Consider the following 26,943-nt stretch of genomic DNA (forward strand, 5'->3'; position numbering starts at 1 on the left):
TACTATTCTGGACATAGGCCCAGGCAAAAATTTTACAATGAAGATGTCAAAAACAAATGCATTGTTCAAGGGGGAGGGATAGTATTAGGAGATATACCTAATGTAAATGACGAGTTAATGGGTGTAGCACACCAAGATGGCACATGTATACATATGTAACAAACCTGTACATTGTGCACATGTACCCTAGAACCTAAAAGAATAATAATAAAAAAAATTGCAATAAAAACAAAAACTGACAAATGGGACCCAGTTAAACTTAAGAGCTTCTACACGGCAAACAAAACTATCCAAAGAGTAAACAACCTACAGAATAGGAGAAAATATTTGCAAACTATGCATTCAACAAAGGTCTAATATCCAGAATCGATAAGGAACTTAAATCAACAAGCAAAAAATGAACAATTCCATTTAAAAAATGGGCAAAAAAAATAGACAGACATTACTCAAAAGAAAACATACATGTGGCCAACAAGCATATACAAAAATGTTCAGTATCACTAATCATTAGAGAAATGTAAATCAAAACCACAATGAGACAACATCTCACACTAGTCAGAATGGCTATTATTAAAAAGTCAAAAAATAGATGCTGGCAAGGTTGCAGAGAAAAGGGAAGGCTTATACATTGCTGGTGGGAATGTAAACTAGTTCAGCCACTGTGGAACGCAGTCTGGAAATTTCTCAAAGAGCTTAAAACAGAGCTATTGGGCTGGGCATGGTGGCTCACACCTGTAATCCCAGCACACTTTGGGAGGCCGAGGCAGGCAGATCACCCGAGGTCAGAGACCAGCCAGGCCAACAAGGTGAAACCCTGTCTCTACTAAAAATACACAAATTGGCCAGGCATGGTGGCTCACACCTGTAATCCCAGCACTTTGGGAGGCCAAGGCGGGTGGATCACCTGCAGTCAGTTCGAGACCAGCCTGGCCAACATGGTGAAACCCCTTCTCTACTAAAAATATAAAAATTAGCTGGGCGTGGTGGTGCGCACCTGTAATCCCAGCTACTCGGGAGGCTGAGGCAGGAGAATCGTTTGAACCTGGGAGCCGGAGGTTGCAGTGAGCTGAAATCGTGCCATTGCACTCCAGCCTGGGCAACAAGAACGAAATTCTGGCTCAAACAAACAAACAAACAAAAAACACAAAGAAAGTAGCCAGGTGTGGTGGCACACACTTGTAATCCCAGCTACTCAGGAGGCTGCGGCACACCAGCCGAGATCATGCCACTGCACTCCAGCCTGGGCAAGAGAGAGACTGTCTCAAAAAAAAAAAAAAAAAAAAAAAAACAAATAGAGCTACCATTTAACTCAGCAATCCCATTACTGGGTATATTTATACCCAAGGAAATATAAGTCATTCTACCATAAAAACACATGCCCATCACTGGTGGACTGGATAAAGAAAATGTGGTACATACACATCACGGAATACTATGCAGCCATAAAAAAGAATGAGATCCTGTCTTTTGCAGCAACATAGATGGAGCTGGAGGCCATTATCCCAGGTGAATTAATGCAAGAATCAAGACCAAACACCCCATGTTCTTACTTATAAGTGGGAACTAAACACTGAGTACACATGGACACAAAGAAGAGAACAACAGACACCAGGGCTTTCTTGAGAGTGGAGGGTGGGAGGAGGGTGATGACTGAAAAACTACTTACCAGATGCAGTGCTTATTACCTGGGTGGCAAAATAATCTGTACACCAAACTCCATGACATGCAATTTACCTATATAAGAAACCTGCATGTCATATACCCCTGAGCCTAAAAGTTGGAAGAAATAATCACTCTGCATCCCACAAATATGTACAATTATTATGTGTCAGCTAAAAATAAAAGGAACACCGAAGCAAAAATCCCTCTCTCATTGCCCCGCTCCTTTTGCTCTCTACTGTAAAAGCTTCAGGGAAGATCTGCTACACAAACTTGTGTTGAAGGTACTAGCGGGGGTCAAGGACAGGTGGTGTAGAGGACAGATGGAAAAGCCAGGGAAGCAGAAAGGCGAAGCCAGAGGATACAAGCTCCCTGCCTACACTCCCATGTCCCCTACCACCTACAAAAAAGAACTGTCATCTCCCAAAAGAAATGATACTAGAAGAAGTAGTCCAACATGTTAGGATAAAAAGTTCTATTTAAATCTTAAAGGACAGTGGGAAAGCTGGGACACTTGTTCAGCTGACACTTGAGATACACGAATATAGTCAACCACACTCAGGGCAACCAAGTTCCTCCATCATCCGCTTATGGGCTGTTTGTGGTGATGACTCTAGCTTTCCTAGGGTCAAGAGACACAGTGACTACATGTATTTACCAACCTTGGATGTGAGCCTACCCTTACTAGAGCTTCAGAGGCTAATCGGTAGGGCTGCCATTTTTGGTCCTTCTGTCACTGACTGTCTCTCCTCACCAGATCATTTTGCCACTCAAGAGACAAACCTATCTGATAAAGTAATATAAATTCTTGAGTCTTATTAGATGTCACTGAACGGGGGATAGTTACCTATTAAATTATATCCTCCCATTGATTTTGAGTAATTTAGAGATGTTTATTCAAAAAAATGATAAACTCTGGATTTTTTCATTTTGCTTAACTGAGGGCCTACTCACCTAAAAATCCTATCATTAACCTAAAAAGACCTTGCCTTTGACACTCTACTATTTCTTTCATTAAATGTGTTTGATTCTCTTTCAAAATAAAAATATCTTTTTCATAACAACATATTAAGATCACTGTAATTCTCATCCCTAATTCATATATATATTTATATATGTATACCTACCTCACAGATGTATTATAAAAGATTGAATGAGTTAACATATATAAAGCACTTAAAATAGTGTCTGGCACATAGTTCACTATATGTTAGCTACTTTCTCCTTCACACACACACACACACACACACACACACGCAATACTCCCCTAGAAAAACTGAATCCAATATTTAACACATTATGGATATCTTTTCCTCTCAATACATTCTTTTCGGGGGAGGGATGGGATCTCATTATGTTACCCAGGCTAGCCTTGAACTCCTGGCTTACACAATCCTCCTGCCTTGGCGTCCTGAGTACTTAGGATGAAATACAGATTTAGTGAGTGTATCTATTTATTCTATTTCAAATACTGCTGCAATGAATACCTTTATTCTTATCTCCATATTCGCTTGTGACATTTTTTCAAAACATGAATTCTACATACACACGAACACACTCACAAAAAACAGTTTAAAAAATTAACTACATTTTAAAAATTAACATCTGATTACCATTTTATTTAAATTAACTTCTAGAACTATAAAAGTTTAAAAAACAATGTTTAAAAGCTGAATAACATTGCTTCCTGGTCTTTTGGCTAAGATCAAGTGTAAAAGTTGAATACGTATACAAGGTACAAAGGTATCTTACTGCACAAAAAGTTTAGATCCCATATGATGCATCTATTATTTAAAATATGACTAATAAAAAAGTCTTTAACATTTTTTAATGGGAAGAATATTCATTTTAATATGCTCCAAGATGTTACAGAGCTTAAAATGAACAAATTTCAGTCAGTATAAAATAGATTTATTGTCAACATTCAGTCATTAATACAACCCAGGTAAATGAAACATCACTCCATACAAGGCTCATATATTCTTTACACGTGTACTATAAAATGATAAATACTTAAAAATTACAATGCAAGGAAAAATATTTTAAGATATACAATTGTTATAGACCCTTGTGTGAAAGTTCTTTAAAGTTCTGCCTTAGGGAAAATACCATGCTACATATCAGAACCCAAAATAAACTGTTTCTTGAGGTTACAATGCTCAATGGTATACTGGATGCACCCTAAAATACCATGTCTGACAAGAATCAAAAGAGAGACAGCCTTCAATGATGTTTAGAAAGAGGGAGAGTGACAGAGACAGAGAAGAGTAATCCATTATTCTATGTTGATTTCTGCTGGAATGGCCTCATTAAACAATTTATAGCACTGACAAGAGGTCTGTACCCAAAGGGAACAAAACCAGGACCAGTCTCAGCTTTATATAAAGGATTTGCAAATCAGACTAACTGATACAGTTCTAAGGCACTGTTCACAATGTTTGTCACTCTTCAACCCTTTACACAGACTTCTCGTCCAATGTCCGTGTTTTTCTAGTTTCTTCCTAAGGGTTTACCAATTATACTTTCTGTTTTCTATCATCCCAAACCCAAACCAAAAGACATTAAGCAACACAATTAAATCTACCAGTCTGGTCAGTTCTAAAGATACAAAATTCTGGTTTAGACATTAATCATGAGACTCAAGTATATCTATCCCCCTTCCACACACACTCCCACCTCCCATTACATATTGACCTATCTCAATTTTGAGGAAATGTTCAAATTCTAAGCAGGTTTCAGGATTTTTCCCCCCAATCAATGATTTGACTGTTGGCAAGCTGCTTTGGTGGGCAGCAGTATAAGAAATTGTTTGGAATGCCTGGCTAGAACAGATAAAATGGATGTGATCAGTGAATTATTGGAACCTATTGTAGTAAACAGATGGATGGGAAGGATTTACCTTATGAACTTCCCTCATTCATTTCAGAAGGGAGAAAATTACATCTCAATAAGGCAAGAAAAAAATTAGGTAAGAAAATACAGCACTTTGGGAGCCTGAGGCAGGCAGATCACGAGGTCAGGAGATCGAGATCATCCTGGCTAACACGGTAAAACCCTGTCTCTACTAAAAATACAAAAAAGTAGCCAGGTGTGATGGCGGGTGCCCATAATCCCAGCTATTTGGGAGGCTGAGGCAGGAGAATCACTTGAACCCAGGAGGCAGAGGTTGCAGTGGGCCGAGATTGCACCATAGCACTCCAGCCTGGGAGACAAGAGTGAGACTTTGTCTCAAAAAAAAAAGAAAAGAGAAGAAAATACAGTAAAATATTACTACTGTAGTGACAGCAAGGAAGGGTAGGATTCCCAGCACCCCACCTTGCTGGGAAAATTTCTGGCATAAAAGTCAAACTCTCTACCATCATTCTTTGCACAAGGATCACCATCAAGAGGGGCAGAAAGCCACTTAAATACTTTTCTTCAAAGATGAGACATTTCTGTTTGAACTGAGTATTAGAGAAAGGAGAAAGAAGTAGGGAAATCTCACTCAAAGAGGTCCTCAAACATGCGTTGTCCCATGGCTATATATGCTTCCTTTTCTTCTGGTGTCATCTGGGCCACTAGCTCTGGCCGTTGGCTCACTTCACTGTAGGAGAACGGACGGCCAGCCACCATGACAATGGGGTCATCTGCTACTTCTTCAAACTCGTCATCTTCCTCTTCATCCTCTTCTCGTTTATGCGCAGCCACAGCTGCCGGACGGGGTGGAGAATCATCATCTGACTCACTGGTCTCGCTTTCCGAGTCACTGCCATTGGCAGTGGTCACTGGAGCGGCTGCCCCCACTGAACCAGCCATGGCAGAGGAAGTCTTTTTCTCATGAATGAGCAGTGCTCGCATGACCTCTTCATTATCATCAGGCCCAGCACGGCCTTCCTCACGCTCCTGAAATGCATCCATATCTATGCCCCCTGGGGAGTAAAACTCAGAAAGTCAATAACCTTAAATATAAATGGCATTTCTTTATAACATATAGATAATATTTTAACATATACTTAAATGACACAATAAAATAACAGACTTCACTGGTTCTATTTTTGAGCTGCTATCCATAAAATATTCAAAATATTTCTTACAAACTGGAGCTTAAGTAGTATAATGGTCAAGTACATCGGCTTTAATAGTATTATAGCATAGAGTTGAATCCTGGTTCTTCTATACACAAGTATCTTGGGCAAGTTATTTAATCTCTAAACTTCAATACCTTTTTCTGTAAAATGAGGTGAGAAAAGCATCAACTTTCTGAGATTCTGGATAAAAACATAAATGATAATGTCTATGAAGAATCGACTCGACTACGGTAGCTGGCATAATAGAAAATCAAAACATGGCTTTTTATCTCAATCAAGGTAAAAGCCAGAAGCTTTGCAATGGCCTATAGGGTCCCACATCATCTGGAATCCTTCCTGACCAACTACCTCTTATTTCTTTCCCCTCCTCATTCTAGTCTAGTCACAGTAGCCTCCATGGTATTCCTTGTACATATCAGACACACTCCTACCTCAGGGCCTTTGCACTGCCTGTTCCCTCTGCCTGGAATATTTTTCCTTTAGGTACTCACACAGTTAACTCCCTTCCATCTTTCATGTCTTTATTCAAATGTTACCTTTTAAATGTATCCCATCCCTACATTCCCAATGCTCTATTTTTCCCCCATAGCACTTATTTCCTAACATAATGAATAACTTAACATCTATTGTCTTTGTCATCCCCTTTCCAAGGGTGTAGGTTCCACCACAACAGATATTTATCTTGTTTATTCATGGATATATCCCATTTACCTGGATAGTACCTGCCACTCTGTTAGGCACTGAATAAACATTTGACAAATGAGTGAATAAATTTGAGTTTTATTTTCATGAAGCAAACTAAGCATACTTCAAACTCTTTATAAAGAAAGAATCTAATTTTAGGAATGAAGCTTCTTTCACCACACACCTCCTATCATTTTGTGTACATACCTTACCTGATATACTGCAGATGAAATATTTAAGAAAACCACCTGCATTCTGCATTCTGATACTACTACCAAACATACTGCCATTTAAAATATATAAAAAGATTAAAAGTATTGTTTGGAACCTGACTCCCTAATTCAAATCCTAACACTATTTAGCTGTATGTTTTGGCCAAGTTATTTCATCTCTCCACTTCAATTTTCTCAAGTACAGAAAGGGGGAAAATAGTATTTACTTCACTAGATTACTGTGGGGATTAAGTGAATGTCTGTGAAGTGTCTAGAATGAGCCTGGCACTTAGAATAGTGTTGTCTATCTACCTACCTACCTATCATCATCATCATCATCATCATCATCATCACTATCACAAGAAGGCGCAGAAATGGTCAATTCTGACTATGGATAAAGTGAAAACATCTTTTCATTAACACATTAGAATGAATTAGCTAAAACCCTGGATATTTTAGAAAGCACAGAACTCCTAAAATGAGATACTGGGCAGGTGAGAGACAGAAAGGGAAACAGAAACAGATAAGTTAAAAGTTTAGGTCAGAGAAAAGGGGCTTTTGGTAACATGACTGTCAAAATGAGAGTTAAAATCAAATTTAACTACTTCAAAATATTGTCAAAGGCTGAACCTCCTCCCTAGAGCTTACTGCCAATGCAGCATTACAACAGAAAGAAAAGAAGGTAAGGAATGCATGCAAGCCTTTAAAACAATAATTGCTCCTAAAAGAATGTTTCAAATAGTTTAATAATATCAACACAGTATTTTGATTAATATTTAAATATAAAATTAGGGACAAAGAACATTAGTTTTGTAAATTAAATTAAGTCACACGTAACAGATTTCTGACAAGGGTCTTGAGAGGTTTGGAGAAAAAAAGAATTATTCTGTTACAGATGAAGACAGAAAACAAAAAACAAGGATAAATGAGTGAGCAAATTTCTGTATGGTAAAGTAGAAACAGTGGTTCTAGGAACAGTCTTTTTCAACAGAGTTATAAATTACAAAGAAGATGTATACTGGGAAACTATATTCACGGAATTGATGCTAAACAATTGTGGGTACTGAAAGGCCAACTTGCAGCAAAAAAATATAGGAAGAGCTGAAGGTTGTATACGTGGGCAGAAAAGTAGCAGATCTATTTCTATTTCAGCAAGTGCAAGAAAATCTGCCTACAGAAAAATAATCTAAAATATACTGAAAGATATGATCCAAGCTATTGAATTCAAGGCAGAGAAGATCCTAAAAAGTACCTCTATGTGTTTCTAAAGTTTTTGGTCTTAACATGCTTCCAGAACCAAAGCAACAAATAAAATCTCAAGTAAAAACCAGAAAGATATACTGGAAATAAAACTCAAATCAATGGTGAATCCATGCATGAACAACATGTATCATTCTGGTCACTATGTCTCAAGTAAAGTATATTACAATTAGAGATGGTCCAGAAAAAGACAAAAATAAACAAAAATGGTAGGAGGTGGTAATAATGGAAAAGAGAACTGTTTAAGGAAAACATAATCAAAAGGAATTAGAACTTTCTTCAGTATGGTAATGAGAACATGACTGAAGTTAATACAGTTGTGAAAGATATCAACATGACTTGAAGTTTGAGGAAAATCAAGTGTAAGATCCACTTCATACATTCATTGGATAGAGTCTGCTCTACTATCAAGAAACTTAAGACAAATTTAGACATGACAATATACTATCCTATTTTATGTTGAAATAAATATTTATAAAACTTAAGTAGACCAGATAACTTATTTAAGGCCCATACAATTCATATTCTATCATTCTAGGAACTGTAAACTACAATGTCAAACTTATGAGCTTAATATATAATGTTGGTTAATAATAGTTTTATTTTATTCAGTTTTCTTCCTAAGTTCAAAGAAAAGAAGGCTGCTTTAAGAACAGCAAGAGCCAAGGTGGAAAAAAACAAATTTATTAAATAGTGGTATAGCCTAACTACTGTATAATCTAAAACAACTTGAATCTAAATAGCACAACAGGCTGGGCACACTGGCTCATGCCTGTAATCCCAGCACTTTGGGAGGCCGAGGCAGGTGGATCAGTTGAGGTCAGGAGTTTGAGACCAGCCTGGACAACATGGCGAAACCCCATCTCTACTAAAAATACAAAATTAGCTGGCCATGGTGGCTTGCTCCTGTAATCCCAGCTACTCAGGAAACTGAGGCAAGAGAATCACTTGAACACAGAAAGCAGAGGTTTCAGCGAGCCGAGATCACACCACTGCACTCCAACCTAGGCAACAGAGCGTGACTCCATCAAAAAACCCAACGTGGCAGGCTAATCAGTGAGGAAGAAGGAAGGTAAAGTATGGTTGCCTTGGAAAATTTTTTCTTATTAAAATTAATATATCAAAGAGAATCACAGTAGAGGTATTAGCTGCTTTGCCATCACTACCAAACTCCACATTACCTTCACGGTTTCTAGTATATACATATACTAAATGCTAATACTGAAGGGAAAAGAGGCTAGGAGAAAGGTCAAAAAACAAGTGGTTTTCAGTTACTGATTATTCTTTGGCACTAACAGATCACCAAACTCAGGTGATATGTTAGTAACCTGAGTTTGGTGATATGTTAGTAATGATCTATTAACTTGGGAGTAGCAGCACATAGATTGTTAACACTGATAAAATCCAGCCAGAAACAGAGACACCTTTCCTCTCTACTTTCCAGCTTGAGTCATCGTCATCCATTTTCGCCTCCCATTTTCTACATACTCGTAAACTATCATCACTCAAAGTCCTGAATCCAGTAACTTAGACTAAAACTTAAAAAGTAAAATCTTGCAGTTCTCTAACTTCTGAAGATTAGTATGCAATTCTTAACACTTTATGGCTCAGAAATTTCCAAAATCCTCTAGAACAAAGTTCTGCTAACTGTCTTGGACTGTGAGAATGCTCAATCCTTTACTCATGTGGTCTCTTTGTATATATTTCAGGTAGCACACACTCCTTGGTATTTATGAAGAGACAACATAAAGTTTGGGGGAGTGTATAGTTTTGGCTCCCAATTCAGAAAAATTAAATGCATATAAGTCAGGGTAATATAACATTAAAGGAGAGGTGAGTATGGCTACCTTGAAAAAATAGATAGCATTTTTCTAATAAATTAAGATAAAATGATGACAATTTTTCAAATCTAAAATTGAAAATTTAAAAGGCTATTTGTTATTTTCACTAAGTTGAAGGGCAATGCAAGTATACTAGTTGGTTTTTATTGCTCAATTTCTTACTTCCTAATATAATGCAATTAATTGTTCTGTAGAACAGATCCAGAATCACCCAGGCAGCTTCCCACTAAACCAAGTTCATGTTCTACTGAACCTAAGACATATCCATTTTGCTGACTTCTACTCTTACCTTCTTTCATATCTTCAGAACTATATGCCCCTTGGACAGTGCTTTCTCTCAACCAAATGGGCCTCTCTTTGGCAGATTTCCCTTCCAGTGAGGCTCGATGAAGATCTTCTTGGTCATCCATGTTAATGACAACATTCTGAGTGTATAAGTCCTCATAGGAAGGACCTTTGGTGGCCCATGCTTCCCGGTGGTGCCCACCTGCCAGGCTAGCAGCTCCAGCAGTAGTTGCTGCATGGTCCTTGCTATATAAAAAGAATAGAGGAGTATAGGAGGAAGAAAAATTAATGTCTTGATGTTGGAAAAGAAGGGCAGCTGGGGAGGCAATTACTGAAATACTGCATGTAAATGCTATTTAGCAATCATGCACACATGCTTCAACAATGCCAAGAAAGGGCTTCTAAACCTCAGGGTAAAAGGTGCATGTGTTAGAAAAACACATCATATTTATATTTAAGTTCCTCAAACACAGGATCCTCTGGTGTATATAAATGACTGAGGTTTTATATATTTAAGATGTTTCAATAAATCTTGGAGAAGGAGAGAGTGATATGGTGACATCATCTACTTAAAGCCACTAGTCTGGCAAAAATCTCTCCCAGTATTTTGTTTAAAAAACAAAAACAAAACACACTGTATTTTTAAAAATGTTATCTCAGCTCAACCCAGAATAATTCAAAGTGGTTCTATGTGCTTTTTCCTTTCTTTTATGTGCTGATCATGGAAAAAACCAGAAAACTATTCTACAAAGTCTGACCTCAAGTAGTGTTCTTCTCCGGCCACCCATGGAATAAGGTATAATCCTCTGCAGAGACTAGCTTCTTTTCTATGGAGTTGTATCTTTCTATCTCCACATCTATGCTGATACTCTGTATCCATCCCCAACCAGATTCTACTCTGCAGTAACAATGGTCTGTTTCACTCACTCTATTTTGTTTTGCTTTTTACTTTTACCACCCATGATCTTTTTTGTCTGTTAGCCTGTTCCAAGTCTGATCACGTTCTTATCTTCTAGGCACTTATGATCCCCCCCACCTCTGTGTTAGGCCAAGTGTTCAGTATTTCTGATGGTTCCCCATTTTATCTGCCTGTTTCACTCTCAATCTGTTCCAAATTCTTTTGAATATCCTGATTCTCTGAGCTCATGCCTTTCTCTGCCTGCTACTGATGCTTTCCACCTCAACTTCTACGTATGCTTCTCCACCTCCCTCTCTGTCCAGACAGCTATTTTTTATCCTGTAACCATCTTCATGTTTCTTCAACTGCCTGCTCACTCCAAACCTTTTGGATGTTTCTTTCAGTGTCCATGACTGACCTGGCCTCACGTCTCTCCTCTATTTTTCGTCCATTTTTCTCACTCTTTTCCATGGATCCTGAATTATCTCCTGTGTGGAGCGCCAACTCATTCTGAATCTAATAAATACTTCATTAGTCTTTCCTCCTAAGCCATTCACTATTTGGCCTTCACTTTTGTCTTACTTCATCTCTGCTTACTCCCTTACTCTTCACTTCTTTCCGGGTCCACTTCTTATCTACTGGGGTTTTCTAACTCATACTTAGCTGACGTCTGTGTCCGTGTATCTGATTAGCCCATCATATCTTTCCCTAATTACACTGTTTCTGACCATCCTCTGGAGGTAAACTTGGGCTTAGCTATCCCACCTATCCTGTCCTACCTCTGGATATCTATAGGGCCACCACTGCTACTTGTGCAACAAAAAAATAATGTTATTTCCAGTTGTCCAATCCACATTGATCCAGTCATTTAATCCATGCCTTCCAGGTACTGCCTTTGCATTCTTTTCATTATTCCACCCCTGTTCCCAGGGCTACTTTGTAAACTACTTTCTCCCACAGCCTTTTTCTTCCCGGTGCCTGTTCTACCTGTTCCATGTCTCAATCATTTCTTTTGCCTCCTCACTGCTCCTACTTTCTACCAGTTATTTGCTCTCTAAGTCTAGGACTATCAGGCATCTCTCTGTAAACATATCCAAATCATCTTTTTTTTTTTTTTTTTTTGCTATATTCTGAAGTCTTATGCTATAATTGCAAATGCAAATAACTGGTTTCTCTCTGCTATTTCTTTCTGCATTCATTGATGTTACTTTGTGTATCATTTCTCGTTCATCTCAATTTAACCATTAACTGTCCCTAGTCACTTTCCCTCTTCTATCTGTTCTGTGTGGTCTTTTAAAGGCTGTGTTGCTGCCGTCACTGTAATATGATGCTGCTTACTTTGTATAGGTTGGCTTTTTGAACTTTTGTCTCCTTCAGCATTCACTTTTCTTTCTCTTCTCTCTTGGTCTGATCTGGTTTTTTATGTTTCTGGGCTTACTCTACATTCTGGCCTCTCCTCCTGCACCCACTTGTCTCTCTGACTCCTTTCAATGCCTCTTCTATCCTCAGCCAACACCCCCATCTTGATGTGCTGAGTCTGCTCTATATATCCACCACCCCAAAATGTATCTCCCCGAGTTAGCTAAGCCACCCGGGAGAGACAGAATAGGCATACTTCTCTGATCTGGCCAACCACATCCTTATCTTTCCTTGATCCAGACTTAAATGACTCACTCACTCTGAGGTTACTGTTTCTCTTTATATATATCCTGAACACAGAGTTTTTCTCTATTCTCTATCTTTAGCATTGACTACAAAGACTATCTCATGAAGGTATGAGGAGTACTTTGAGAAAAACAAGAAAGCTAGAGAGCAAGAACAGAACAATTAAAATAAATGTTAACACAAGAGACAAGAGTACTTTTAAAAAGTCTTTTGTTTTCAGTATTCTGTCACAGAAATTCAAGATGGGTTTTATTCCAGTGTGAGGCAGCAGACATTTGACCACAAGTCAAACAAATTTTAAAATCTGGAACAATTTTAATTGAAGATGACAAAAATGACAATTCATGTTTGAATCTTTTTATATTATTTAAGAAATTTTAGAACTTTTAAAAAATATAACTCCTATTCAGAGATGAGAGGGGAAGATTATTTCAAAACTAAATTTTTAAAGATCTTTAAGGTGTTAAGAGATGATGAAAAAGGGAAGGTTACTAGCAAAGAATTCCACTTTAGAAAGATAGGAAGATTTTTATATATCATCAATAGGTTGACTTGCTGAAAGGATAGCATTGTCCACCAACTCTTGGGTTAGGCCTACTGACAGTTCTGCAGAGATAGCCCCTGGTTTCTGATCTAGGGACAAGCTACAATTTAACTGATTACAGATCAGTAATCAAACTAACAATATTGCCACTTATTAAAAAAAAAAAAAAAAAAGCTGTCATCTCTGAGCTCCCATACCACTCTACTGATGCTTCTTCTCTTGTACTGAGGCAGGATAGACTATTACATCCTTGGGGCAGGATGGGCCATTTCAAAACTTTATACTCCTGTAGTACAGAAAGGCCAAATCAATATCACCTCCAGGATGTTATATCCAAGCAGTGGAATTTGTCAAATGCTTTGGTGGGGATATTATAACCTCGGTAACATCTTCTAACCTAATGTTTCTTTTTCCTGACCACATGGAAACGGTTTTACTTTGGTCTGGCTGGCAGCTCTAGGAACCCCATTCTGTCTTTCTTGTCTGCCTCCATTTCCTCCCTTTTTTCTTAATGGCCAGATCGTTGGGTATCCTTTTTTCCTGATCAGTTTATTTCCTCTACTTCCTGGTTCTTCTTCATCCCTGGAGTCACCATCATTCCTGATGCGAAGAAGGTGACTTGATACAGAGAGCTGCTGTTGGGCCTCTGGTGTCACTGTACCACTAAGACTCGTCTCAGGCCTGCAGTGAGTGGGGGATATCAAAATAAAGATCCTGGAAGGGGAGCTGGACTGTGGTAGGTGGAGAACATTAGAGACAGGAAGTCAGTGGTGGTGGGTGACTGAATGCTATTGTAGTGGAGAAGCATCTTGATAAACAGGACAAATAACTACAGGAAGGAGAGGAAACATCAGAATAATTCAGATAGTATATTGTGTAGGAAGCAATCAGATAGTACACTGACGCATACTTCAACATGAAATAATCCCCCCCATAAGCTTAGAAAATTTTGTATTTTTGTAAAATCAATTTCCCTCATAAGCTTGTATGTTAGAGCTATAATATAACTTAAAAGGACTGAAAAAGATACAAAAAGAAATAAATTCCTTTTTCAAAAGAGGAAATCCTTTTCTTATACAAAAAGAAATAACCAGTACCAAAAGTTAAAGCTATCTGTGATACGGATGTTATTAGTTTCCTATCAACTGTGGCTCCTTTCTTTCTTTGCTTATTGGCTTTATTAAAATACCAATGGCAATTTGCTCCAAAGAGCTCTAGGACCTTCCCCAGTCCTAGAAGGTAAACCTTAACTAGTCTAAGTACCAGTCATGTGATCTCATTTCCTTTGCCAGCTGCTGGTTTAGAAATATGCATATAAAGCAACTGTAGCCAGTGAGACATGGGGGATAAATAGAGTATCCTAGGGGGCCCTCTGGGAAACCTTTCTTCAGTTTTAAAATAGGACACAAGGAAGGGATGGTCCTTTTTTCTGCATTTGAACATTTTCATCTGCATGTGATACCTAGAAATACATGGCCATCTTAGGCTAGCTCCCCTCATGGTTCCAAGAGGACAATCATCAGGCTGAGTTCAGCAGCGTATAAAGATGGAACAAATCTAGATCCCTGAAGATATAATTGAGCTGTGAAATTAACCAGTTTTGAACTATACTACTTCAGGACTTCCAGTCATGCAAGACAAATTTTCTTACTGTTCAATCTACTTCTAGACTGGATTCTAATTCCAACTAGAGTTAGATATTCTGTTATCACAGGCAAAGGCATCCTAACTGACACATGGTACTGGATTAGAAAATTCATAACTCTTACAGACACAAAATTTTCTGTAGAATTGGATTGCTTTTAACCATCTAAAAGAAGCCAAATTTACTCAGGACTGGCTATTCTGTAACATCAGTTCCACAGGAAATAAAATACTAAGAACGCTCCTAAAAACTATACAGATACAAACTGATTGTTGAGCTCTTTCGAAGGGAGTGGATGGAGTGAAGGATATCTAAATAAAGATATCCCTTACTTGATGCTGGGAAGATAGAGAGAAAAAAAAAGGGTAGAGTAGGAGAGCACTCCCTGACCCCCATTTTCATTTATGCTTTTCAAGCAAATATAAACCACTTTTTCTGGCATGGCAAAACTAAGCCTACCTCTGCAATTCAAACATTAGGGAACACTGATAAAAATAGGGAGCCACTATTTAGGAGTATTAACCCACAGGTAACACCAGCTATACTTTACTTTCAAGGAAGTTGCAATTACAACTAAGAAAGAAAGGTGGTTAAATTGCTTCAAAAACAAAAAAGAAAATGCTGAATTCCTTAAAGGACTTCAGCCTTCAGAAGCTGGCTAGGAAAACTCAAATATACCCAAGTGGCACAACTAATTTAGGATTAGCTAACAATTGGCTGAGTTGCTGCAGGGCCAAGCAGAATGAGTACTTGAAGTCAAACCTAAATATTTAAAGATTTTTGCCTAAAGTCTACAGTGTTCTGCATTTAGAACAAACGAATTTCATTACAGGCACATGTTAATAAGACAAATGTGGCAGAACTGAGAACCTGTGTAACATTACAGTCTTGAGTCTCCTAGTAAATTACCCAGTCTTGCTCTCCAAAGTATAGGTAGTTAAAACAAGAACAGGTTGAAAAGTATTCTTAGTAAGAGCACAGGGCCTACACTCACCTCTGTTTCAGGGCTGGGATTTCTGTGGGTTCTGGCTCAAGTATTTCATAGGCCAAGTTCACATCCTCTGTCTCCCGAAGCAATGCATAAATGGGCTCAATTTGTTCATTAAACCTTGCCAAAAGTGTGCGTGCATCTTTTTTGGGCATTGCTGATTCATCCTCTTCTACCTCTGTATGACAAAAAGTACAGCGGAAAGTTCCTACAGAGAAAATAAGTATTTCAGGTCAGGGAGAAGACTTTAGCAGACAGTTGATACCTCCACCCTCCCCCAATATCTTATTATTAAAACTTTCAAATATACACAAAGGTTGAAAGAATTTCACAGTGAACAGCCATGTGAAAACCATTTAGATTCTACAATTAGCATTTTGTTATTTATCACATATCTATCCATCTATCATTTTTTATGTATTTCAAAGTAATTTCATCTCTAACTTCAGCATAGTTTTTAATCACAATATTTCTAACATATATTTATTTTAACTTAAAGCCAAATTCTTTACAGCTTACACCCTTTCTTGGCAGTTTTTCTCTTTTCTTTTTTTTCACATTACACATTTGGGCCTACATAATGTGGAAGGCCAAATAAATACCTAAAACCAAGAGTTTCTCGTCATCCTGAACATTGTCACAGGCTATTTTTTAAAATTTATTAACCATTTGTATCTAATCAATCCAATCTATTATGCTAAAACTCACATTCTTAAACATTACTTAACAGTCTACACCACTAGCCACCCCTGGATTTCCAGTTTGGTTATTCTCAAAGACAGGAATATGCATCCTTCCTGAGTCAACTTACTTGAAAGATTAAAAGAGAACATATAAGTACTTAGTGTCTGGCAAATAGTTAAGTACTCAAACATTTAGCTATAAAAGGCCCCATGTATGACTGATACATAAAGAATAAACAACTGAGTGATCTCTACTTCAACATAACACTAGAGCCTACTGATATATTACCAGTATAATAATTTTCTTTACTGCCCCTCACACATAGCCAATAGCAGGTAAATTCTTTGTTCAAATACCCTAAAATACATCTTCCTATTGTCTAAATGCCACCTAATCTACATCTATCCCAAATAACTGAGAAAGAGAGAGAAAAGCAGCCCTTCACAGCTAGGAGGTGGCTCAGCACTCACAGCTAGACTTTGGCATTTTTCTGTCAAACAGGATCTCACAGATCACCAACATCAGACTATGATGGAAGTGAGGCAAATCCAATCCACTGTGGAATTGCGTCTGAGAACAGACAAAAGCAAGGACTCCATGCAAACCACAAAAAATCCCATCTTGCACAAGTGACTGCTGCTTCTTTACCAATTAGTTTTAGCGTCACCCTGTTCTTGTCACCTCCTAGATAAGATTTATTAAGATACCCAATCATAGAATTTCCCCATTTCTTCACAGTATCCAATCCAAAGGAAACCTTCATCGCTTCCCTGAATCCTCCCCAAAATTACCCAACAAAAGCCCACATTCTTCAAGTCTGTCCAACATCATCTTACTGACATTTCATGGTTTCCCATGGTATGTGGCTTCCCTTGCTGTGGAAAGCATCAATAAACCTAACTTTGTTTACTACAGGTGTGTACCTGATAGTCTTTGACTAACGGCCATCAACATAAAGATTATAACTTAATCAAATGGACAAGAATACTATTTACCAAAGACAGGAAGAACAAGTTTTTTTTGTTTTTGTTTTTAAGCAAAAGATATCAAATTGCTTTAAATATCAAAATGAATATGTAGAAAGCCAACTTATTACAACTGCTAACCACTCAGCTCAAGAGAGGGGTTTAGACTACAAATTTAGATATGAGAATCAACAACCTATAGGTGGTAACTGAAGCCATATAGTAGATAGGAGCATCCGAAGAGATTAAAGAGAGTGAGAAGAGGCAGTTAAGGCATAAACTCAAGAATGAGGAATCCTTGAGAAACAGAAATGGTGCAACCAGAGTGACAGGATGGTGTTTCAAGGAAATGGTAGAGTTCTAATATTTCAAGGCCAACAAGAGTTGAAAACTAGCCTTTATATTTGGTAACAAAGGGTAAGAAGCAATCTTGGCTAGAGAGGTTTTAGGTAGAATGTTATATTATTCTCTAACTGTTCCAAGCTGTCTCAGCCTCTTCTCTTCAACAGAAGCAAGGAATATAATCATGTGGGGGCTTAAAAATAAACCACATAAAGTAGGGTTGAATATAGCTCTCAAATACCTGCTGAATTAAAAAACACACCAATGTGAGACTGGGACTTAAAGTGACTGTTGAAAAATAAGCACCTACAGAGACTATCAATGAGAACTAAGAATAGTTTGAAAGACAAGTTATCTAGTTCTGTAGTTTTCAAATATGTTTTTAAAGAAAGGAATTCCATTTCTCAAATGGAAAGGGGGTTAATATATAAACAGAAAAGCAAATGCTCTGGAGTAAAGTCAAGAAACACAGCTAAGACAAAGGTCAATACTCCAACCCTCTCATTATCTGTTTTCAAAGCATCACAAACTGGCCTCCTCAATGCTTCCCATCAGGCACACTCTGCTGCAAAACCTTTGCACTGCTGTGCTCCAGAAAATCACATGGCTCATCTCCAAACTTACTTCAGTTCTTTACTCAAAAGCCATGAGTAAGGCCTTCCATAGCCAACATTATCTAAAATTTCAATACTGTCTTGTCCACTCAAACAATCTTATTCTCTTTCATTTTCTTTTCCCTTAGCATTATCATTATCCAACATGTTTTACTATTTATCTAATTTATCATTAAAAAGTCATGTTATACCTGAATTTTAAAAATATGTCCTCCCAAAAACCCCATTTCTCATTTCAAGACAATATGTACTCCAAACTTCAGCTTTAAGTAAACAAATCAACATGCTTGTCAGTGTAGCTCATCCTCGTAAAACAGCAGTGCTTTTATTTGGGGAAAAGAGAGAAAGATAGAGAACACTACTAATACCATTATTTCATAGAAGGACAATCTCAGAATGACAGTCCTTTAACTAATTTATTTTCATGAAAAAGAATAGAGGGAAAAATAAACAAAGTATACAGTCATAAGGCACCTGAATTCTAATCTCAGCTAAATTTAACTAGAGTTACTTACAGAAGGGCTGATTTTGCAGGTATGAAAAGAGCAGCTTTAAAACTATTATTAAGAACTGTGGGCCGGGCGCGGTGGCTCAAGCCTGTAATCCCAGCACTTTGGGAGGCCGAGACGGGCGGATCACGAGGTCAGGAGATCGAGACCATCCTGGCTAATACGGTGAAACCCTGTCTCTACTAAAAAATACAAAAAACTAGCCGGGCGACGAGGCGGGCGCCTGTAGTCCCAGCTACTCGGGAGGCTGAGACAGGAGAATGGCGTGAATCTGGGAGGCGGAGCTTGCAGTGAGCTGAGAGCTGGCCACTGCACTCCAGCCTGGGCGGCAGAGCCAGACTCCGTCTCAAAAAAAAAAAAAAAAAAGAACTGTGACGGGTCTGAGATTTTACCCTACTTATAAGCTAACAAGTTATTCTGCCAGTTTCATGGGTGCTGGCAGAAGACACAAGACCCCAGGTCAGAGACAAAGAAATTTACTACTCAAGGCAATAGCAGTAGCCAGCATCAATATTTAAGCCAGTTACCCATGCCCCAATTTCCATGGAGTGTGACAGAAGGGCCAGGTAACAATTATACATGCAATGGGTTGTGTTACAGGAAAGAAAGCCTGAGCTTAAAAGGAACTCAAATATTTTAAATGGGCATAAGCATGCCCATTCTTTGCACTGAAGGGTGGCATTATCCTTACTGCACTAAACTCTATGTAAACATGCTCTGGAAGGAGACACTTTTTATACTGGACCATAAGCAAACCTGCTCTTTGCTCTGAAGAGAAATACTATCTGTCTTCCAAGGCAGCTCGCTACATAAACATCTTGAAAATGATAGTCCAGGAAAAATGCAATCAGTCTGTATCTCTGCTCGCAATACATGCATAACATGTGAGAGACCCATGGAGAATAGTCTCCCAATAATTACCACGTCTAGCAAATATTACAAAAGGAAAAGCTAGCCCGACATCTCTGAGCCCTATGTTTATCACAAAAACATTAGTTGTAAATGAGAAGCCTGTCAAAGCCAAATGTAGAATTTATTTTTCTTCTCGGACCCTAAAAAATCCAAGAAAGGTAAGAAATTTGACATTTTATGGAAAATGACTTAAGACTGGTTTAATACACCAGCAGCATTTTGTATACATTTCACTACACATTATAAAAATGCAAATCAGTTTTCCTGAAATCAGAAGGGGCAAGTGGCAAGGTGGCAGGAGGACACGGAAACCCAGCACATACTATGTACCAAGGAAGCACCCACGTAACTGAGAGAGTGGTGGTGGCATACACAGACAGAACCGGTCATCAAAAAGCTTTAGCAGGGAAGAAAGATGTCTGGAGATAAAACAATCAGGGATCAGTGCAAAAAATAAAGTACATAAATGTTTTGGAGTTCAAAGAAGGAATGTGACTTCTAGCTGAGGGCACTAGGAAAAGCTTATCGAGAAGGTAAACCTTTTTGAGATAGAGTTTAGAAAATAAAAGATGAAGAAGATGAAAGGGTAAGGGAACAGGACATTCTAGATCATCATAAGAGAAGTAGGGTGGTTGAAAAATGATGCTAGACTGCAATTTCAGTCTGATAGGAAAATACCAAAAAGAATGATAAAAAACAGAATTAACAAGATAAACTGGGGTGACCATAAGTGGATCTTGAATGATACGCTTCATTTTGACTTCATTCTTTAGTAATAGGAAAGCCACAGAAGGGTGTTAGGAAAGACCATGAGGTCATGAAAACTAATATTTACATATATTGATCTGCCTGAGTGGCTTGAGATGGCCTCCCAATAAGGCAGTTCTTAACTGAGTGACTGCATAAAAATCCCCTGTGGAATTTATACTCAGGCTCCATGCCAGAAATGCTGATCCCAGAGGTCCAGAGTTGGGCCCAGGAATGAGAATTTTTAAAGTTACACGAGGAATTCTGATGCCTACACCTGGTAGAGAGCTGCTATTAAGCAATATGATAAACATCCCAACTCTTCTTGTAACTAGACCATTCTACACTAAGTAGTGTGCATAGACTATACTACTCAAGAATGAGAGAAGAAACTGGAATTGAAACTCAGAGCTCTGCACAATTTTTCCCTTTTCACATATAAGATCAAGAAGGCAAAAACCGGAAATGGTGAATCCAAGGCATGCAAGGGGGAACATGCAAGCTAGATCTAAGAATGTGGCAACAGAGAGAAAATGAAGGCTACAAAGATTTTTTAGGCAAAGCTTGACAAATGATGGGGTTAGGAAGAAAAAAGGAGTTCTATGACAATACATTTGTTTGATCAACTATACTCAGAAACCACAAAAAGAACTAAGAAAGCTATTTACAAATATTCCTATATATTCATCAGAAGCAAATCTATGCAATAATTCTATCCAAATCTGACATAAAAGGAAATGAACGCTTAAGACGCGTTAAGTTTACCAAGTCATAGCTTGAAAACAAAAATCACTAAACTTGGATTCAAATACAAATCTGTCTCAAAAGACTAAATTCACTAATCCTGAATTATACATTCCTTTTCCAACCTACTATCAGCCCTGCCAGCTACAATTTAGCAAACTTTTCCCATGTATATACATTAGCTTTATTTTAAAAAAATATTGAATGGGAGAAAAGATTTATAACAAATAATTTATTTAACAAACATAAGTGCCTGTCACATACCTCGCATTTACTTGGCTGATTCTTAACCTATCAGGTTTGCCAAACAAATAAAAATAAATCCAACTGCAGATAACCAACAGGCATTGAAAGTGGGAAGAAAAAATATCTTTTATAAATAGTATTTCAAAGCTATATTTTAGGGTTATCTACTCAGTAGTATAGGAGTGTCCCAATTTTATGACTCAGGATTCTTCTACAGAAGCTAAGTTATCACTCCAAATGACAAAAGAAATGGATACCTAATTGTGGAGATGAGGGGGACAGTGGCAGAAGAAGGGGGGAAAGGGAAAGAGTTCTACACCATTTTAATTTTAACTTTCTCCAAAATAATAAAAGTAAAAGCAAAAATGAATTGGCAGTGGGGAGGGTGGGGGGAAGGCATTGGTAACAACAATAAAAAAAAAAAACAGTAATGCTCAGCAAAATTTGAAACTTGACATTTTTCCTTTGCTAAATACAGAAGAAAATTTAAGTGGTATATTTTATACCAGCCAAGGCCTTCAACTTAACTGCTTCCAACATACTACTCATTTTAACAAACATGTTACTCACCGTAATTATATGGGTATTCAGTCAAGAGAATAAATAAATACAAAAAAAAAAAAAAAAAGCAAAAAAAAAGAAAACCCCACTAAAAACTTGTTTATTCTCTTAAGTTTGACATGTATGTGCTCTGGAAATGCATAATTGACAAAAAGGACATAGACCCATTATACTATGGGCAGAAGACATTATTAGTCAAACCCTCAATTAGTCATTACTTACCATTATATTTTTCTCTCTTCAGTCCAGTATATACAATGAATAAGCCATCAGCTAATGCCCACAATTCACTGACAAATATTTGCAAAGGCATTAGTTGCAACTGAAATATTCAGCCATTTTTCTCACAAATTTTTAAAAAATCAAAATAAGCTCAAATGCTTTGATATGGCACAGGGTGCTTCAGTGCTCAAGTGGGACTCATATTGCAGCCCATGTCCTCAAGGCTGACCAAGGAAACAGGGAGGATCAAATGTCTGCTGCTGCAGAGCCCTCACCCCAGAACAGTGGCAGAAGAAGGGGGGAAAGGGAAAGAGTTCTACACCATTTTAATTTTAACTTTCTCCAAAATAATAAAAGTAAAAGCAAAAATGAATTGGCAGTGGGCTATCCTCAGGGCTTCTGACATTCAGTCTTCCTAAGTTCAGCCAATCATCTTCTGAGCTACTTTCATGGCCCTCACATTCTAGTTGGGGGTAGTTAAAACACAAAAAAATCACATCAGTAGTATATAAGTATTATGGGGGAAAAAAAGCAGGGAAGAAAGAAGGTGAAGGGAAAGGGGTGTTGCTCTATTATACAGGAAACTCAGGGCAGGCCTCTCTGATACAGTAACGTATGAGCAGAGACTTAAAGATGGGAGCAAATCATGCAAATGTTTGGACAAGGGAAAATAGCATGCAAAAAGGCAAATAAAGTAAAGGCATGCCTGGTCACACAAAGCACAAATAAGGTGGCTGCTGTGAACATGGGAAGAGTGATAGAAATAGTCTCCAAAAGGTGAAATTGGGGAAGAAGCAACTAGAAGACTTTATAAATTCTGTTGAGGACTTTGAGTTTTCTGAGGGAAAGAAGAAGCCTCTGTAAGATTTTTAACAGAAGAGTGGCATGCCCTGATATGCTAGAAGGAGCACTAGTTGCTATGACAAACCGTCTACACGGGAAGCAAGAGTGAAAGCAAGGGAACTACCTAAGAGAGCTTTGCAAAATCTAAGCAAGAGACAATGGCATGCATAATTTTTCTGGAAAATCTTATGAAAAAACTTTGAATCCAAGTTTTTTACTCCCCTTCACTCAAAAAGCTTCCCGGAAAAAGAAAACAACAAAAGACACTTCAGAGTTCCATGTTAAAACTAAGTAGCTAGAAACAGAACTCCCAGGATTTTAGTGAGATAAGGAGGAAACTATAAAATTTCAAGACATAACACTAACATATATGATTAATTTTACTGCACTATAAACATCCAACCACCACATAGCTTAGGAAGCATATTTAGATACAGTTTCCCCTTCCCACTGAATATTTTATGAAATACATAAAACCACCCCCCAAAATTCAATTTAGTTTGTCCTTCCTTAAATGAGAATTTATCTGGATTTGGTCTAATCATGCATCATTCCTCCATTCTGGAACTCATTATGAAGGGGAAAAAAGGTACAATATAGAGGAGGAAGGGCAGAAAACAACAAACTGAAGGATAGTACATGGATAAATATTAAAGCTTGCAATAAATTATCTAAATTAGGCCCAAATCAAATTCATCTCAGCATGCAGAATCAAACTCATCTCAACTATCTGAAATACAATAGCCAATAGAATATATATATATATATATATATATATATATATATGGAAGGTAGTGAATTGGGGAGCTTGGAAAAATAAGCCAGCTTAAATAATTATTCTCCATTATGCCTGTGCATTTCTCAAGATGACATAATTAAACAGAGCATATTTTCTATATGAATACTATAACTGGGGGGTTCCAGTTCCTAACCAAGGCTTCTAAATTAACCCAAAGTGACTAACATAATCTTCTAAAACCAGTGATAAAACCCCCAAGCTTCTCCATACTTTTAGAATGTCAAATACGTTCCAAATCAAAGAGTAAGTATAAAATTAGAGTTGAGAGAAGCCATATATGGTATAGAATAGGATGAACTTACCATTTTACACATGCTAAAAGAAGGCCAAGAATGGTTACAGGATTTGCCCAAGGTAACAGTTACTAACATGACTAAGACTAAAAGCCAGGGCTCTGGAATCTTAATATCCTGTTGTTTTACTGTCTTACAGCCACTGCTGAAAAGAAAACCCAAAAAACTTCTGGAAATGACATGAACACTGAACACACTGATTATGCGAAAGGACCCAACATAATAAGTGTTCTAAATAAAACCATACAATATTATGAGAAGTTGACCAAGCATTACTAACCATAAGCTGTTTTAACAAAGTATTTAAGAATCACGTTGCATCGGCCGGGCGCGGTGGCTCAAGCCTGTAATCCCAGCACTTTGGGAGGCCGAGACGGGCGGATCACGAGGTCAGGAGAACGAGACCATCCTGGCTAACACGGTGAAACCCCGTCTCTACTAAAAAAATACAAAAAATTAGCCGGGCGATGTGGCGGGCGCCTGTAGTCCCAGCTACTCGGGAGGCTGAGACAGGAGAATGGCGTGAATCTGGGAGGCGGAGCTTGCAGTGAGCTGAGATCCGGCCACTGCACTCCAGCCTGGGCGACAGAGCGAGACTCCGTCTCAAAAAAAAAAAAAAAAAAAAAAAAAGAATCACGTTGCATCAAAAGAGACAGAGAAGGCCACTACATAAAGGTAAAGAGATCAATTCAACAAGAAGAGCTAACTATCCTAAATGTATATGCACCCAGTAAAGGACCACCTAGATTCATAAAGCAGTCCTTAGAGACCTACAAAGAGACTCCCACACAATAACAATGAGAGACTTTAACACCCCACTGTCAATATTAGACAGATCAACGAGACAGAAAGTTAACAAGGATACCCAGGACTTGAACTCAGCTCTAGACCAAGTGGACCTAATAGACATCTACAGATCTCTCCACCCAAAATCAACAGAATATACATCCTTCTCAGCACTAAATCGCACTTATTCTAAAACTGACCATATAATTGGTAGTAAAACACTCTGCAGCAACAGAAATCGCAACAAACTAACTGTCTCTCAGACCACAGTGCACTCAAATTAAAATTCGGGAATAAGAAACTCACTCAAAACTGCACAGCCACATGGAAACTGAACAACCTGCTCCTGAATGACTACTGGGTAAATAATGAAATGAAGGCAGAAATAAAGATGTTCTTTGAAACCAATGACAACAAGGATACAACATAGCTGAATCTCTGGGACACATTTAAAGCAGTGTTTAGAGGGAAATTTACAGCACTAAATGCCCACAAGAGAAAGCTGGAAAGATCTAAAATTGACGCCCTAACATCACAATTAAAAGAACTAGAGAAGCAAGAACAAACAAATTCAAAAGTTAGCAGAAGGCAAGAAATAACTAAGATCAGAGCAGAACTGAAGGAGACAGAGACACAAAACACGCTAATGAATCCAGGAGCTGGTTCTTTGAAAAGATCAACAAAATAGATAGACCGCTAGCCAGACTAATAAAGAAGAAAAGAGAGAAGAATCAAATAGACGCAATAACAAATGATAAAGGGGATATCACCACCAATGCCACAGAAACACAAATTACCATCAGAGAACACTATAAACACCTCTACACAAATCAACTAGAAAATCTAGAAGGAATGGATAAATTCCTGGACACATACACCCTCCCAAGACTAAACCAGGAAGAAGTTGAATCTCTGAATAGACCAACAACAGGCTCTGAAATTGAGGCAATAATTAACAGCCTACCAACCAAAAAAAAAAAGAGTCCAGGACCAGACGGATTCACAGCTGAATTCTACCAGAGGTACAAAGAGGAGCTGGTACCATTCCTTGTGAAATTATTTCAATCAATAGAAAAAGAGAGAATCCTCCCTAACTCATTTTATGAGGCCAGCATCATCTTCATACCAAAGTCTGGTAGAGACACAACAAAAAAAGAGAATTTCAAGCCAATATCCCTGATGAACATCATTGCGAAAATCCTCAATATAATACTGGCAAACTGAATCCAGCAGCACATCAAAAAGCTTATCCACCATGATCAAGTCAGCTTCATCCCTGGGATGCAGGGCTCATTCAACATATGCAGATCAATAAATGTAATCCATCACATAAACAGAACCAACGACAAAAACCACATGATTATATCAATAGATGCAGAAAAGGCATTCGACAAAATTCAACAGCCCTTCATGCTAAAAACTCTCAATAAACTAGGCATTGATGGAATGTATCTCAAAATAATAAGAGCTATTTATGACAAACCCACAGCCAATATCATACTGAATAGTCAAAAACTGGAAGCATTCCCTTTGAAAACTAGCACAAGACAAGGATGCCCTCTCCCACCACGCCTATTCAACATAGTGGTGGAGGTTCTGGCTAGGGCAATCAGGCAAGAGAAAGAAATAAAGGGTATTCGGTTAGGAAAACAGGAAGTCAAACTGTCTCTGTTTGTAGATGACATGATTATGTATTTTAAAAACTCCATGGGTTCAGCCCAAAATCTCCTTAAGCTGATAAGCAACTTCAGCAAAGTCTCAGGACACAAAATCAATGTGCAGAAATCACAAGCATTCGTACACACCAATAATAAACAGAGAGCCAAATCATGAGTGAACTCCCATTCACAACTGCTACAAAGAGAATAAAATACATACGAATCCAACTTACAAGGGATGTGAAGGACCTCTTCAAGGAGAACTACAAA

At 38.0% G+C, this 26,943-nt stretch overlaps 1 protein-coding gene across 2 annotated transcripts in view; it reads right to left on the bottom strand.

The window, feature by feature from the left end:
* Positions 1-3,257: 3,257 nt before the first annotated feature.
* The window catches only part of GTF2E1 (general transcription factor IIE subunit 1), a 38,782-nt gene continuing 15,096 nt past the window's right edge, over positions 3,258-26,943 (bottom strand). For both annotated transcript variants that reach the window (XM_033211098.1, XM_033211099.1), the window contains exons 3-5: positions 15,755-15,956; positions 10,013-10,254; positions 3,258-5,567 (exon numbers count right to left, since the gene is read on the bottom strand). In XM_033211098.1, the coding sequence (XP_033066989.1) occupies positions 5,140-5,567; positions 10,013-10,254; positions 15,755-15,956 (872 nt within the window). In that variant the 3' untranslated portion in view covers positions 3,258-5,139. The remainder of the gene's footprint in view (positions 5,568-10,012; positions 10,255-15,754; positions 15,957-26,943) is intronic.

This window comes from Trachypithecus francoisi, unplaced genomic scaffold (assembly GCF_009764315.1).
Source record: "Trachypithecus francoisi isolate TF-2019V2 unplaced genomic scaffold, Tfra_2.0 Lachesis_group0, whole genome shotgun sequence".
Taxonomy (NCBI): Eukaryota; Metazoa; Chordata; class Mammalia; order Primates; family Cercopithecidae; genus Trachypithecus; species Trachypithecus francoisi.